The sequence below is a fragment of the Hippoglossus hippoglossus genome, chromosome 16 (assembly GCF_009819705.1).
Source record: "Hippoglossus hippoglossus isolate fHipHip1 chromosome 16, fHipHip1.pri, whole genome shotgun sequence".
Taxonomy (NCBI): Eukaryota; Metazoa; Chordata; class Actinopteri; order Pleuronectiformes; family Pleuronectidae; genus Hippoglossus; species Hippoglossus hippoglossus.
Genome location: NC_047166.1, coordinates 10944835 through 10960760, shown reverse-complemented (window position 1 = coordinate 10960760; position 15926 = coordinate 10944835). Strand labels below are relative to the sequence as shown.

At 43.1% G+C, this 15926-nt stretch overlaps 1 protein-coding gene across 1 annotated transcript in view; it reads left to right on the top strand.

Moving 5' to 3' along the window:
• Window positions 1-15505, top strand: part of efna3b (ephrin-A3b) — a 59629-nt gene extending 44124 nt beyond the window's left edge. Inside the window, exons 3-6 of the mRNA XM_034611679.1 lie at window positions 2703-2995; window positions 4813-4878; window positions 6013-6090; window positions 12216-15505. Coding sequence (XP_034467570.1) covers window positions 2703-2995; window positions 4813-4878; window positions 6013-6090; window positions 12216-12334 — 556 coding nt within the window. The 3' untranslated portion in view covers window positions 12335-15505. The remainder of the gene's footprint in view (window positions 1-2702; window positions 2996-4812; window positions 4879-6012; window positions 6091-12215) is intronic.
• The last annotated feature ends 421 nt before the right edge of the window (window positions 15506-15926 follow it).

Genomic DNA, 15926 nt, shown 5'->3' with positions numbered 1-15926 from the left:
GAGTTTTCTGGAATATGTTGAGACTGTGGTGTTGAATTGAGCTGCATAATGTGTTTTAAACGTATTATATGTAGGAGAAATTTTGCAATCTAGTAAAACAAATTAAAAAACAACAAGCTCAGACTTACAGCAAATGAGAATTAACTCTCACACATGCATTCTAAATTTACAGTAGAAATAGGGATCAGTCTCAAATCTCCTCATCCGTGTTGTCACTGATACTGGGAAATACACTCTGGATTATACAAAGCACCAGTTTGAATCTGTGTATCTCACTTGGTCAAACTGATCCGAGTTGTTTTTCTCTCTATCCATTCATTCTTAACTCAAAGTGAATAAATCCATTTGCATCATTTTTCTGTTCTGTTTATTTTATTTCTGGCTTCTCTCAGTACAATGTAACGCATGAAAAACACAACTTGGTCAACAGGCACAGATGAAAATCATGACTTGTAGTTTAAACCCTTCCTTATACCCAGAGCCATAGTTTGTAGCCACTTCTGTCTTTTTGCACAAGGCCTGCGAAATGTTCCTGTGGGCCAGGGGACGTCACATGACAGCGCTGTGGCCAAAATAACAGCCCAGCCGAGGGTTGGACTTGACGGCCTGTCTGAAACACAGATTTATTTTAGTTTCTGCCCCGTTTACCTGTAAAAACCTCTGTGCAGAGTTTAATGCAAAGCTGTAGGTGCAATGAAGGAGCATTTGGTTTGATGCAACTTCCTGGACGTGCAAAGTCATCGTCACGAAAGAGCCCGCAGAGCTGCGATTAAAAACAATACTTCAACTCACACATCTGATTTTCTGATTCTCCACAGCCCAGAAGCTTCAGTATGTTGTTGGCTTTGATTGATTATCGTAACAGTCAAGGATTCTGATTCCACTTTTACACAAGAGTGGATTTGCTGTTTAACTCCCATTTTTTGAATACTCATTCTTTTGTTGTGTTTTGTGTTTGGATTTCTCTATCAGAGACACACCTCGTCAATATGTCACGCTGTCAGATATAAAAGCCTGACGGAAAAAAAGTGACAGGCTTTGATGTCACACACACACACAAATGCTTGTTCGCAGACACAAACCAAAGCAGGTGCACACGTACACATACAATAGACACATGCACAGTGGGAATCCTGGAGCCAGCTTTTATCTTTGAGAAGTCATTTGCTTTCAGATTACTCAAGAGTTGCCCTCCCCTTCATTTTTCTCTCTTTCTTTTTCCCCATTATCCCTTCATCTTGGAGAACGTGCTTTTCTTAGGTAGCGTAAAAAACTCCAAACGCCTTCTTTTCCTTGTCTGCTCCTCTACTCTATTTGCATTCACGACTCCCTGGTGGAACTCATCCCTCGTTTTCTTTCACTCTCAATCTCTGTTGCGTTCACTATAAACATTGTTTCTTCGTAGCCTTTTACAATTGTTTTTCTACCACCAAGACGGCGAGAAGTAAATCTGCTCTGCAGGCGAGTAAATGATGCAATGAGAGGAGAGTGGAGGAGAGTGGAGGAGAGAGGAGGAGGAGAGGAGAGAGAGAATAAAGGATGTTGAACAATTAATCTTGCGTTCATGTTGCTCTGAAATAAAGTGAGCAGAGAAATGGAGAGCCGGGAGAAAAAAAAAAGAGAGGTTTTGAAGAGAGTGGTGAGAAATGATGGAGAGAGGGAGACATTGGGAACAGTGTTTCGATCTTCATTTAATAATTGAATAATAATCTCCCTGGAGACATGACCTAGAACTGGCAAAGAGGGAGAGGGGGGGCGTCAGGCTGAGGGCGACACACTGCTGCCCCCTTGTGATGATATGGTGTCACCGCTAGAACATTTGAGTGTGTGTGCGTGTGAGTGTGCGCACGTGCTCATCGACGTGTGTATGATTTACAACTACAACCTGTCTCTGTCACACAGATATGGGCCTGTGTCCGTGATGGGGAGAGAAAGAGGGCTTTTGGATGTCAGGAAAGCATCTATTTCACTTTGTCACACACAAACTATACACCCACACACACACACACACACACACACACACACACATACAAACACACATGCACTGGCAGACACAGAATCAGACCTTATCTTCCTGTCAGGACGAGTCTTTTTTAGGGCTGACACTGATATATGAGCTTTGGCGGAGGGAGAAACGTGGCCAGGACGTTGACGGCTGACGTGAGCGCAACGTTGCACTCAGGTTGATGTACGAGCGCGGGGGTTAGGGGACAATGCTACACTGATACCAGGCGAAGGAGCTGTGGCCCTGGGGCCTTGAGCCCATACTGAAGAGTCAGCTCCGCATTCTCTGCATGCAGCAGCCCTGCAGCCACAAATACACACACACACACACACACACACACACACACACACACACACACACACACACACACACTCACCTGCTGTGTTTTATTAATAACTTGATAAAACTCAAACAAATATCTGTTTGACCCTGGGTGCACATTCAAGCAGAAAGAATCTGAAACACATTGTTGAGTAGAGTGCGTGTGTGTGTATGTGTGTAAAATATTAGCACCACAAATTAACTGGAAACGTGTGTGAAGTACTATCAACCTACTGAATTTTGTAATGATGTTGCTTTTACATTCTAATAAGGAAAAGGAAACTGTTGCACTCTAATTGTATTTTATTTAATTTCTTAAGTATATGCTTCTTCTTTGTAATTATATTAATTCCAGCCTTGTCTTGTGTGTTTTCAGTTTGCGCAGGGAGGGCTACACAATGCAGGTGAACGTCAACGACTACCTGGACATCTACTGCCCTCATTATAACGACAGCCAGCGCATGGTCGGCACCGGAGAGCAGTACGTCCTCTACATGGTCAGTTACCGTGGCTACAGGAACTGCGACCCCCAGCTGGGCTTCAAGAGGTGGGAGTGTAACCGGCCTCACGCCCCCCACGCCCCCATCAAGTTTTCGGAGAAGTTCCAGCGCTACAGCGCCTTCTCGCTGGGCTACGAGTTCCATGTTGGACAGGAGTACTATTACATCTGTGAGTGGAATCAAACCAATAGCTAATATCATGTCAATACATATTTATATTATGTGCTATTGTAATGTATGTCCCCAGAACATAAATGGAAAATAACGATACAATATTGCCTGAAAATAACGATACAATATTCTTGATCTTGAAGGAGGATATTGAGACTAGAGCTGTGATCTTCTGTATGTTAAACAGTTTATTGTATTTAATGTTAAATGTGTTTAACCCAGATAAACCAAAGTTTGTCGTGAGGGAATTTCTGGATAACAAATTGCTGCTTCACGTCTAATCATATCACCCTGCAGTCAGGCGGGCTCATCCATTATCACTACGCCATGTGCCAGTATGACACGCATACAAAATTTACTCTGAGCTTCTCATAAAGCAACTAAAAAACAAATCTTTCATGCTGAAGACAAATGTCTCCTGCATTAAATTACTGTATAATGACTGATCTACTCATTTAACCTACATCACTTGATGGGAACTGTCTCCAGCAAGCAGTCGTTCTGCAGCACCACAATCAGAGAGAAGCAGATAGCTCACTGCAGAGCCAGGCTTTCACATTGAAGAAAAAAAATAACTTCATAATAGTATGAGAATAAAGTGGTATAACACGTTTTAAGTAGCAAAGACATCTTGAGTTCTCCTCCTTCTGGACCCCAAATCCTGAGAAACTGCGAAACCCCTTTGAATATCATGCAGATGTAACGACCGCAGTCGACCGAGAACCAAACCACAAAACATTTCTTCCTCCGCTAAAGAGGCAATTTCCTCCCAAGCCTGTGTTTTTCCTTCCTCAGAACAGGCACAGTTTCTTGCACAATCTTTTCAAAGTCTTGATACCTCCATGAGTCCTTGTGATAACATGGTACTGATTAACCTAAAGATTAGATCATTTGTTATTGGCTGATCGTCTGATATGCCCCCTGTAAAATGCCCCTTATTAACCTATGATATTCTCGAAACCACATTTATTTTCCCTTTAAGTGGCCTAAATACTGTGTTCTCAGGCTGTTAAAGCCAATGTCAACTCTATATTATAGAGCACATAAAACAGCAATCTGTAATATATCACAATACTAATGATAAAAATATTTCATACAAATAAAATAAAATAAAATCTGCTTGGATAAAAAGGTTCTCCACTCGAAAAGAAGGCCAAAGGGAAGAGCTGAGTTTTTAACAATGATTTGAAGAACATTCAAATAACATTAAAAAGAAAATGTCCTGCTCAGTATTTTTCTTTTTTTCTCAAAAAACTGAGGGATCCATTTCAAGACTATTATGTTTTATGTTGAAAGAAAATCGATACCAGCAACATCTCAAAAATCAAGAATGAGTCGGGCTATGATATGTTCAGCCTGGTATATAATCTACGTTCAGATTCACCATGTGAATAAATCTGTCACTCACCAGGAAATCTGAGAATGTGTGTGTCTGCGTTGTGCTGCGTGTTCGACAGCTGCTCACGAGAAGCCCACCACTGAACAAACTGTTCACTCTACAACATCTGGGTTGTAGGGTCCAGTGTCCCCGAGGGAGAGAGAAACGAGTGTCATCTGAACAGAGTTAACCCTTTGCTCCACTCTCACAGTCTCACAACCTGTATTCTATGTTCAATACTATCTCAGGATTTAAGGGAATCGCAGTTAAAACACTTGATGAGCTTAAAGCGGTGACTGCTGTTGGTCGCCATGGTCACGGGTGTTGTTTTGCGGCTGGGACAGAGGGAAAAAGTGACTCTTTGTGTCACGTTTGTGTCTGTGAACAATCACATGAATACAGCATGATGATGTTCAATTGTGCATTTTGCTTCACAGCCACACCCACTCATCACCACGGCCGCAGCTGCCTGAGACTACGAGTGTACGTCTGCTGCTCCACGGGTACGTCTCTCGGTGTGTGTGTGTGTGTGTGTGTGTGTGTGTGTGTGTGTGTGTGTGTGTGTGTGTGTGTGTGTGTGTGTGTGTGTGTGTGTGTGTGTGTGTGTGTGTGTGTGTGTGTGTGTGTGTGAGAGAGACCTGTAATGCCACGCTTGCACCCATCTGGGTACAGTCGCTCTAACCGTTGCCCTCCCCATCTGTCAGGCACCACCGGGGCTCCTACAAACCCACTCACACACACTTACACACACCGGCTGCATACAGATGCATATACAATCTAAATACAGTCTAAAAGAGGCAGAGCTATTAATACTCCTGCTGAGATTCCCCTGCAGCATTTTCCCTCACACAACAGAACCTCCCTCGCCCCTTCGTTCTGTCTCTCTCTCCTTCCATGAGCGGCAGAAAAGGAGCAGCTCCAGCTCCGAAGGCCCTTGTCACTCCTCTCCTCCCCTCCCTCCCTTGCTCCCTCTCTCCCTCGCTCCCTGTCAGAATCCATTTATTCCTGTGTGCGGTCAGTGGGTGGCTATGTATATGTAGTGTTAACCTCTCGCTCGCACTCCTGCCATCCTTCAATCTCTTGGCCCTCTCACACTCCAGACACACACACACACACACACACACACACACACACACACACACACACACAGACACACACTATCTCTCACACACAGGCTTTGATCCCTGGCCTGTCCGGTCCTTTTAACTTCCACAGCCCTGTAGTGTTAACCTCTCCTCCCTCTTTCACCCGCCACCCCTCCATCTCCGTTGCTCTCTATCCCTTTTCACACACTGCCTCTGTTCAGTTTGATCTGCCTCCCCTCACCTTCCCTCTCGCTCCTCTCCCCCCTCCCTCTCTCACTTGCTTACTCGTTTATTCTCCGTCGCTCTTCCTCTCGGAGCTGCTGGTGATGTTATGGCCTGTCAGTCTGTCCGCTCTGGGGGATTTTTTTCTTTTCTTTTTTGAACCCTCACACCCTTGCCTCTCCGCTCTTTCGCACGTTTCTCGTTCAAGATGTCAAGTTGGATGTAATTAAAATCCTTTAGGTTGGAGCAATGGTTTTAGCCTCTTGCTCCCTCACCCGCCCTCCTTTTCTGTCTCACTCACTTATTTCTCTCTCTCTCTCTCTCTTTCAGCCTCTGACGTGGACGATGAGCCAGAGCCCACAGAACCAGACTACACACTTAGACCAGGCCTAAAAATTGATGATATTGGTGAGTCATACGCACACTCACTTAAACTTATGCACACATGAGTAACTTGAGTGAGTGTGGATCCGTCCGGCTCGTCTGGATTTCACAAAAACAAAGCCAGACTTGTGTTTGTCGTTCAGATCATCCGTCTCAAAGCGTAGAAATCGAATGATTCACTATTTTTAAGCTGGCCCATTGAAATCATTTTTCTTTTTGTTTTATTATCCACAAATCTCACAGAAGAATTCTCCAACCGCCCCTCCTTGTCTTTGTCACACAGCCCCAAAGCCCATTAGTTTCTTCTAAAGATGAAGTAAAAGTAAAACTTTTAAATCTGCGACATAATGTTTCTTTTTCTAAATCAAACATTAAAAAAGGAGCTAACGGTTAATTTGTTAAGGGAATGTTTTCAGCTGGGGATTAATCCACATTGGTTTTAAGCCTCTGTTCCCATATTCATTGTATTAAAGGAGAATATCACCCAATGCCCATGGAACATTAAATTTGGTCATTCATTAATTATTTAATGGCTCCAGATAAAATATGATAAGTAATAATTATCTTAATTGATCCCCTGTCGAAAAAATTCAACTCTACAGAAAATAACACTTATCTATAATATACACAACATGAAAGGTAAATAATGTATTTGCATCTTTAACCAATCATCAAATCTTTATATCATGATCACTGTCCTTTGCTGCCTTGTCTTTGATTTGTGATTTGATTTTGTTTGCTGCTGGTTTCTGCAGAGCCTCCTCTCAGGCTGCAGGCAGCTCCGATCATCATTGCCAATCATGTAGTCAGGATAGCCCGTAGCGTGACAGGCAAGAGCAAGGCCAGCAGAATTGTTTTCCTCCACCAAGGAGGTTATGTTTTCACCCCAACAACTGAACGGATTTCCAGGAAGGATGTGGTATGGGTCAGGGAAAAAACAAGTTCAAATCTGGTTCGGATCCAGATCTTTTCACTTTCACATTACCTTTTGTTTTTCAACATTTTTGCTGATTTCTCAGGGAAAAAAAATCATAAATCTTGATAAAATAAATCGGGCACATTTAGGGAACTGGTATTTGCGAGTGTGTGCAATGTGGTGCAGCTTGATTAAATTGAAGGGGACTGTTGGGCCTTGTTGGGATCACTTGCTAAGTGCTTGTTGTTTGTCCTTATGTTGCTGTCGTCCGGAAAACACAACTGCTGCTATCGTGAGGATAATCATACTGAATCTGCTCTGCCTGCATCTTTATGAGATTTGGCAGCGATTTAAGGGAGAAACTGAACAGTAAATCAATAAGTGACAGACTACAGGATGATCTTAGATGATCATGTGGTTGATTCTCAGTGTTATGACAACGCAGTGCAGCAGCACAAATAAACATGTACAGTTAGCTTGGCCTCAATCACCATCCTGTCACGGTGTCACGCTCTGTTCCAAGACTGTCAGAAAAATTTGCCTCAGTGTTGTTGTTAAAACATGTGCACGTGCACACCTGAGTGCACGTGCACACCTGAGTGCACGTGCACACCTGAGTGCATGTGCTTGTGCAGTAAATCAGTCTGTTCTCATAACTGTCATAAGGAAACTCATCACTGGCTTCAGCGAATGGCTGCAGGTCCTATGAGTTTGTTGAGTTACCTCCCCCTCACTCTTTTTTTCTTTCTTCCCTCCATCGTTCTTTCATCTCGTTTCTCTCTCCCTCCATGTCCTTTCTCCTTTCCCTCCTCATCCTCCCCCCTTTAATTCCCATCCTCCATTTTTCCTCCCAGAGCACAAGTAGGAACGCAGTGGAGGGGAAAGCCACTAAAACTCAGTTTATTCACCTTTTGATGTGTGAAATTGAGTTTTTGCCACTTTTAACACCTCTTTTTTTTCTAAATAATATAAATGTTCAGGTGCTATAATTTTTGCATCAGTGCTATCACAGTGATAAACAACTATTCTTAAAAAACAGAAATAATTTAATTTCAAAATTAGATTGTGTTTGAATGTTGATTAATGAGGATTTTTTTATGTGATAACCGATTTATAGGTAGTTTCCCATACTTTTGTTTGCCACTATATCACTGAGCGATGCATATTCTCATCACGTATACTCATCACTCACTCTATCCTTCCTCTACAGCAAATACTTGGAAACACTTGGAAAAAGCAAAGGATGCTCATTATAGTAACATAAAAGATACACTTGAACCCAAATCACGTGTAGAACACACCTAATTACAAGGTACATGAAAAGCACAGATCATTTCCACAGAAGAATAGATGTATTTAATGCACTCGAACAGATAAGGAGAACAGAATACATGCAAATACTGTTAATATTTAGCGAGCGTCTGACACAATAGCCGAGCACAAATCACCGCAGCTCCTGTGGGTCATTTTCACCTGTAGTGCTGTGTTGCCAATTAAATTAATTGGATAACCCGAGTGGTGCGGGAGGAAGTGAGGAAATCAGCAGGGAGCTGTGAAATGAAGTGAAAACAAAGAAGCGCCACGGTTTGCTATTCCCCTCCCTCGTTCTCAGTCCTCCCGACCGCCGATTAGACTCATCACATCATAGTTTTAATTACTGTTATTCAGAATTCACATCAGCGCGTTCGCACGGCCACAGGACGACGTACAAAACAGCTCTGTTCAAATCTGCCTGATTACCACATCTGAAAATGTTTAACTAAGCCCAATGTTGCAGAGTCATATTCTACACGTCCTCTCTCTCCCTCTCTCCCTCTTTCCCTTCCACTGCTCACAGTTTATTTCCTGGCCGCTGCCCCCTTCAATCAGTGTCTCCAGCTCAACAGTGGTTCCCTCCTGAATACGGCCTCTAGTATTAGATTTCATTTAGATCTCATTTACAACATGGAATGGCGCTAGCAGCTCCCCGTGCAGCCATGTGATTACTGATGGCTTTTTGGTGGGAGGATGCTCATTTACCAACCCTGTTGGCTCAGGTTACCGCATCTGACGATCCGCTCTGGCCATTAGCGGCGAAATCAGAAGCTTTTCCTTTAATGGGGTTTATTGTAGCGATTACCAGTCCTTTAAGTGATCTTGTGTTTTGGGTGCACTTTGCCAGCAAAACAGCAGGTTGGGTGTCAGTCGGAGAACACACACAAGAACTCTGTTGTCTTTTCAACATCTGTAGAAACAGCTGCGTTGTATGTGTATTTATATAATTTATTCAGTAAGTATAACATATCCCATCTTAAGGCCTGTGCTGTTAAATGTAAACATTATTACTAAACTGTGTATTTTCTGCAGTTTTATGACAACACAGATCCCTCACATCATACATACGCACACTTTTCATGTGCTAATTAAATACCACCTGCTAAACGAGGCTATTAAATCACTGTTAAAGGAAGATTTATACCTGACAGTGCTAATTGCTTGTTATATATTTCTATATTGCTCATAGATAAATCTCTCTTAAATGAGTTGTCTTCCTCGTGCTTATTAGGGATGTCACAATAGATCTCTAAGCCCCATATATCATAATAGAGAAATGTGACAGATTTTCATTACGAAGCTAAAAGAATGGATCACAGAATCAACTTAATCTTATCAATTATGTCCTTCAGTCTATTGCATCTATTCGCTTACTGCCACAGGCTGTAATTAAAATGACTTACACAAACGCTGCACTGTCTCAGCTGATCTTTGGGGATATAATGTGCAGATTATCTTAGAAATCAGGTCAGAAATCTAAAACCAGCTCGTATTTAATTGTCCTTGGTTGCAACCAGTGCTCGTCCAACCAAGTTCAGACAATTGCTTGTTATCATAGACTGTATAAAAAAGATGGACAACGCATCTACACCCCCTCTGACTATTCAGAAATGAATGGATGCGAACACCACACACAGGTTGTGCATTAGCCATCAGGGATGGAGCTGCAGTCGCGAGGTCCTGTCAACACAGGTGTTTGACCAATCGCAAGTCAGTCTCAGCTGTCAATCAAGTAACAAATAACAAATTAAAACCAAACATCCTGGAATGAAAATTGAAAAAGTGAAAATATGAACAAACATCAGTGTTATAAGAACTACCTAAAATGACATATACCAACAAAGACTTTTTTTTTTGCCCATGTCCCATCTACTAACATGGAGGAGGTGGGGTTTATGACCTGTACTGCAGCCAGCCACTTGGAGGAGATGGAGACGTATTAGCCGTCATGCCTCCATATACAGTCTCTGATCTTTATCTTACGAAGGCACTGCACTGATTTAAATGCTGAACTCAATTTACTGGGCACAAAGAGAACTACTCAGCCCTGTGGCTCATAGAAAACATCTTAGAAACATCTAATGAAAGATGCTCACATATGAGTTTTCTAATTTTAACCTGTGTCTCTGTTAGTTTACTGCAATGACCTTTCAATGAGGACGTTCCAATCTGGGAAAACCACAAATGATAACTTTAAGGAGGTTTACCACAAAGTCGAATAAGCACTTCTCTGACCGAGTGTCAACAACGATTAAAGATAATTATGTTCATTAAGTGTCTAATAGGTGATCCAGTTTTCATCAAATATAGTATCTTGGATATTAGTGACCTATATTCTCTATTTGAGATATTATATTGTTTTTCTTACATTTGAGCTCAGACAGAAACCACTAAAGTTGATGACTACTGACCTACACACACACACACACACACACACACACACACACACACACACACACACACACACACACACACACACACACAGTAATACACAAATGCCCTAATGTTACATGCCCACCACATACATGAGCAGAGTGTGTATATATGCTAATGCTGTTGCCCCTTATGTTCAGTGCAAAGGTACAGTACACTGCACAAAGACAGAATCTTCCATAGACATAAATAGAACATTAATCAGGTTTTTATTTTTATCGTTTTTTTATCAACATGACATTCAGATTCATTTGAGTGTCTGAACCTAATTATCAGGTGGATGTAGTCTGCGCTCCTGCTCCAAAATCTGTTATATACACACTCATACACACACGTGCACGTGTCAGATAATCACAATGTGCGCCATATCCCCCTTGTTCACACTAATAATTATGTGTTTATCTGTGACAGTTTAGTAAGAGAGAGGGGCTGCCTGTGTCGGTGTGTACGTCTGTAATGACACATTAAGAAGAGCCACACTTCAGAACCAGTTGCGTGAGATTCCCCGCTGTCGGCTGTTTGTGTCCTCAACACCACATTCCTCAGTCTGTCAGTGCCGGAGTTGCACAGCGTCCTGACCCCTCGGCTGCATGCTCGGTTACAGAGCGGTCAAAGCATTTAACCTGAGCGCCGCCGCTGCGTAGACCTCATTAGATCGGCCTGCGGAGCATACCAGAGGCGGCCATCTCCAAAACCAGGTGTCAGCCAGTCATTACTCTGCTGTCTGACCCACAGAGCAGCTGGAAATACTGTGGCACTATACATGGTGCTCAGTGGAAACACTGAGAACATCCTTGGATGCCATCAGTATAGTTCCTAATCAACTTCAGCTGACTTCTGTACAGACAGAAAATTGCCCCTCTGTCTAGTCTCCAGTCTCATTACTCAGGTGACTACAGAGGGTGCGTCTGGCCGCACGCGTGTCTCATGAGTGCAGGCATGCAGCGAACTGTCTGCCGGGTTGTGTTTTGGAGTAGACTTCAATGTTCTGTGTGGTTAACCCGTGACAGGATACCACAAAGTATTTTAAGACACCACCAGGTGCACATGCAGCTCGATTGGGAGGAGAGGGGGGGGGGGGGTTACAGTATATTCACAGTGTATGTAAAAGTGCAGCAGTGTGTGTGTGTGTGTGTGACGGGGGAATGTGTCACTTTATTAGAACAATGCGAGCTCTCTGATAACAGCTGCAGTCTGCTGTGGCACTGCTGTTGTCTTGTCTTTGGAGCAGACTAACCACATTTCAGTGGGAGTGAGACTGTCTGTGCTGATAGCTGCCTTTTGTTCCGTCAGGCTGTTTCACTCCACCAGATTCTGTCATGTTTTAGAAGCGGCCGTGATGTGCAACCCGATTACAGCACAATCAGTGGCTCAGATAAACTTCTCTTTTGAATTTAAACCCTTTCATGGTATAATCAACATGTAGAGAAATTATCAGGTGCAGATAAATGAAAACTAAGACATTGCTTTCTCTCTGTATTTCCAGATGAATTTAACCCTTTCGTTCCCAAGCTGGAGAAGAGCGTCAGTGGAAGCAGTCCGTCCAGGGATCGCCTTCTCCTCACCGTGACGATGCTCCTCCTGGCCGTCCTCTTCATCTCCTAGCAACGGCCATCCCATCAGCGTCACCATGCCAACTAGCCTTGGGAGGCTGTACAGTACCAGTGGGTGGGAGAGGAGGGGGGCGGGGGGGTCAGGAGAGGAGAGGAGAGTTAAGATACTTCAAATAGAGCAGAAGGCAAAGAGGAGCGAGACTTTGAAACGAGAGTTTTCAAGCATCGAAGTGTGATTGTGTGTTTGTACGTGCGTGTTTGTACGTGTGTGTGTGTGTGTGTTTGTGTTTGTGCAGCTGTGTGTTTGATGGACTGTGGTTTTGGTGGACTTGAAAGACCTTTGGTTGCTCTGTGTCACAGACTGAACTATATGTTGCATTGAAGTCAGCCTGTGCACACAGATGCAGGTTTGGTAGACTGTGTGTGTGTCTGTGTGTGTATGTCTGTGTGTGTGTGTGTGTGTGTGTGTGTGTGAGAGAGAACAGGCCACAGGCTGAGCTTGTTGAATCATGCACGCCAAACAAGCATTTATACAACTGTAGCGGGGCGGGGCTGAAATCCTAATTTGAAAAAAAAAATGAAAAAAAAGGTACGTCGAGGCAACATATGATGATTTTTCCCGGGATCTGATTGGCTAAAACACTTCCTTAGGGCTAGTTGCCATAGTTTCTTGCAGCAAGACTTAAAACTGAACTCATATGAACTGAATGAAATAGATTTCAGTAGAATTGAACTGAAATTGCCTTTTTCTTTTTTTGCATTGATGTTATCGTTGTTGATCTTGATGCTGGGAACTTGTCCCAGTCCACAGAGGGAATAAAAAAAGGAACCAGCGGACAAACTGCGCTGATCCTGCATCAAAGTAGGCGACAGGTCAAACACACCACGGACTACAGACCACCAGTGTTTTAGTTGCCATCTTCGCCCCCCCCCCGTGTCTCATCCTGTGTTCACCATCAGTCTCTAGAAGGCAGCAGGACTGGACGGGGCTCAGGAGGAAATTCAGAGCATTTTCAACAATTAATCATTCACTTAAATGTCGTTTTTGGGGGTGGGTGGGGAGAAGGGGAGGAGGAACTTTAAATGTGCCATTGACACAGACACTGCAAGGATGTATCGATGTTATAAGTTGTCGTGTTACTTTTATTTACCCTCTTTATTCGGTTCGTCCTCCGTCATCTCAACCCAACGAAAGCACACGATGGCTACAGAGCAGCCATGGATATCTCAGCAATACAGCCCCTCCTCTCAACCGACCACGAGTCATTCAGAGAAGAAGAAGAAGAGCAGGGAGGAGGGACGAAGGAGGAAGAACTGTCACTCACATGAGCATCAAAGGACAATTAAGAAGCTCTCTACTGGTCCATGTTGGTGTAGCAGCGTGCTCCGCCCATCTCATCTCTTCTCATTTGTCAGTTGCCACGTGTCAACAGTTTTTTTCTGTTACTGAATGAGTCTGTTTGTGCCTGAGAGAAAAAAAGAAAACCTATGTAGGAGTGTGCCACGTGTGAGTGTCAGAGAGCGAGTGAGAATATTTGAAATGGTACTAACAGCCTGAAAATACATCAACATACTGTACATCGTTTAAATATGAAAATGCAAAATAGTAAAAAAAAAAAAGCTAAAAAAAAAATTCCAGAACACAACTAGAGCAACAAGTAATACATACAAACCAAGTGCTTTGGTGGGAAGGTACGACAACTCAAACTTCAAACAACTCTACCAGTCGGTTGCTTCAGAATAGCGTTTCCATAGCAACTAGCACCTTATTCACCATGGTTACCCTACCCTGCCAATGATAGACTCTAGTAGGGCATGGCTTACCATTGTAGCTGATAACAATGATGGGAGTGATGATTATGATGATGGCCTGGGAGCCGACCGTTCGCCGACAAGGCCACAGCGGCGCCACGTGAGACGTTCAAGTACCCGTGTAAATGTCACAATGGACACAGAATGGAATTCCAATATCTTGAAATCTGCCGAGGTGAAATGTGATGTAAGCATTTTTACAAACTTGAAGCTCAGCTTTCTTTGTGGGCTCAGTTGTCTTTGTGGTTTTATTATTTTTTGTATGTTTTTTTTATGATTATGCTGTTGAGTTTGTTGTGGTGTAACATTGGTTGTCTTAAGGGGGGAGATGGAGGAGTTTAACAAATGGTAGGTTGAGCCATACGTAAACCTGGGCTGCACTCTGGATCTCTTACCTAAGGGCCTTTTTGGTTTCATGAACTTTTTGGCAAATTTTCTTGTACATTTAGGAGTATTTACTCAGCCTGCTTTACCAATTTTGATCATTATTCAATCAGTTTCTTTTGCAATACTAATATTCAAAGGAAAACCATCTAAAACCAAGCTACGTCTTTATCAGAACCTGTTAACAGGTCTGGTCCAGGATGTGATCATTAACATTTTTACACAAACAGGTCAAATGATCCAGTTATCCACAGTTTAAACCACAACGTGTGTGACAAGTGCAACCAAGCAGCAAAAGCCCATTAGATTTATAAGAATGTATTAACTGTTGTTGCCCTAACAAGAATTTACTTCTATGTAAACAAACAAGGATCCTGTAGATCTGGAGAATCATTGCGTTCGTTGGACTAAAGCACCGTGTGGAACCAGTCCAGGTGTAGGTATGGCTCTTGGTGGGAGGGTGAGGTCAGAAAGGTTTGGGTTCTGGTGTGAAAGGGAAGGGATGAAGTGTGTGAGGGTAAATCACTCTTCAAGAAGTTGCACTTAAGAACTTAGACACGAGAGCAAGAAAGTGTGTGTGCGTGTGCGTGCCCATCATCTGAATGTGTGCGTCTGACCGGGAGGAGAATCTGACATAATTTCTGTTCATTTGGCAACGTCATGTGTGCAGGAGCTTTAGCATGAGATGCTGTATGTCATGGTGTGTATAAGGTGTCAGTGTGTGTGTTCATGTGCGTGAATTAATGAATGAGCGAGCGAGCGAGTGAGAAACGGTCTCTTTGTTCCTGCTCTTTCCATTTGTGTGTGTGTGTGTGTGCGTGTTTGAGCAAGTGCGACTGATTGTTGTCTGGCAAAACAACAAAAGCATTTAATAGTGTTGGAAACAACCATTTACAATCATGTTTACCTTTGACTGGAATGACTTTAAATGAACTTGAAAATAAACTGTAAACTGAACAAACCATAACAGAGGTTATAACAATGATCATGATAACAAAAATAATAAGCTTACAAATCTTACTTTTAACAAGACGTGTGTTTGGCTCTTTATTTCTAATCTGCCCTGCATCCTCCCTGCTCTGTCTGCCTTTGAGCATCTGAGGGGGAAAAAGGCAATAAACATGGAGCTAATCCACGACAACAGATGGCGGGGTTGCAGGGAAGGTTTTACCTGGTATTCAGTTCTCTGTAGATAATGTTGTTTGTGAGCTCACAGATGTGATTTTTCCATATCAAAGCTGCTGGGGCGACGCGCTCTCCCTCAGCAGTAATACCTTTACACGCTCCGATTAGGAGAGATAAGCACTTCAATCACCAGCCCAACATTTGAATGACAATGGGACAGTCCGGCAGTGTGTGTACCTGCACGCCTGGACCGGCTGATGGAGGGATAAAGCCACCGCTGATGTCACAGTGAAGCCAGCCTCATTGTCTGTGATCTTATGCAA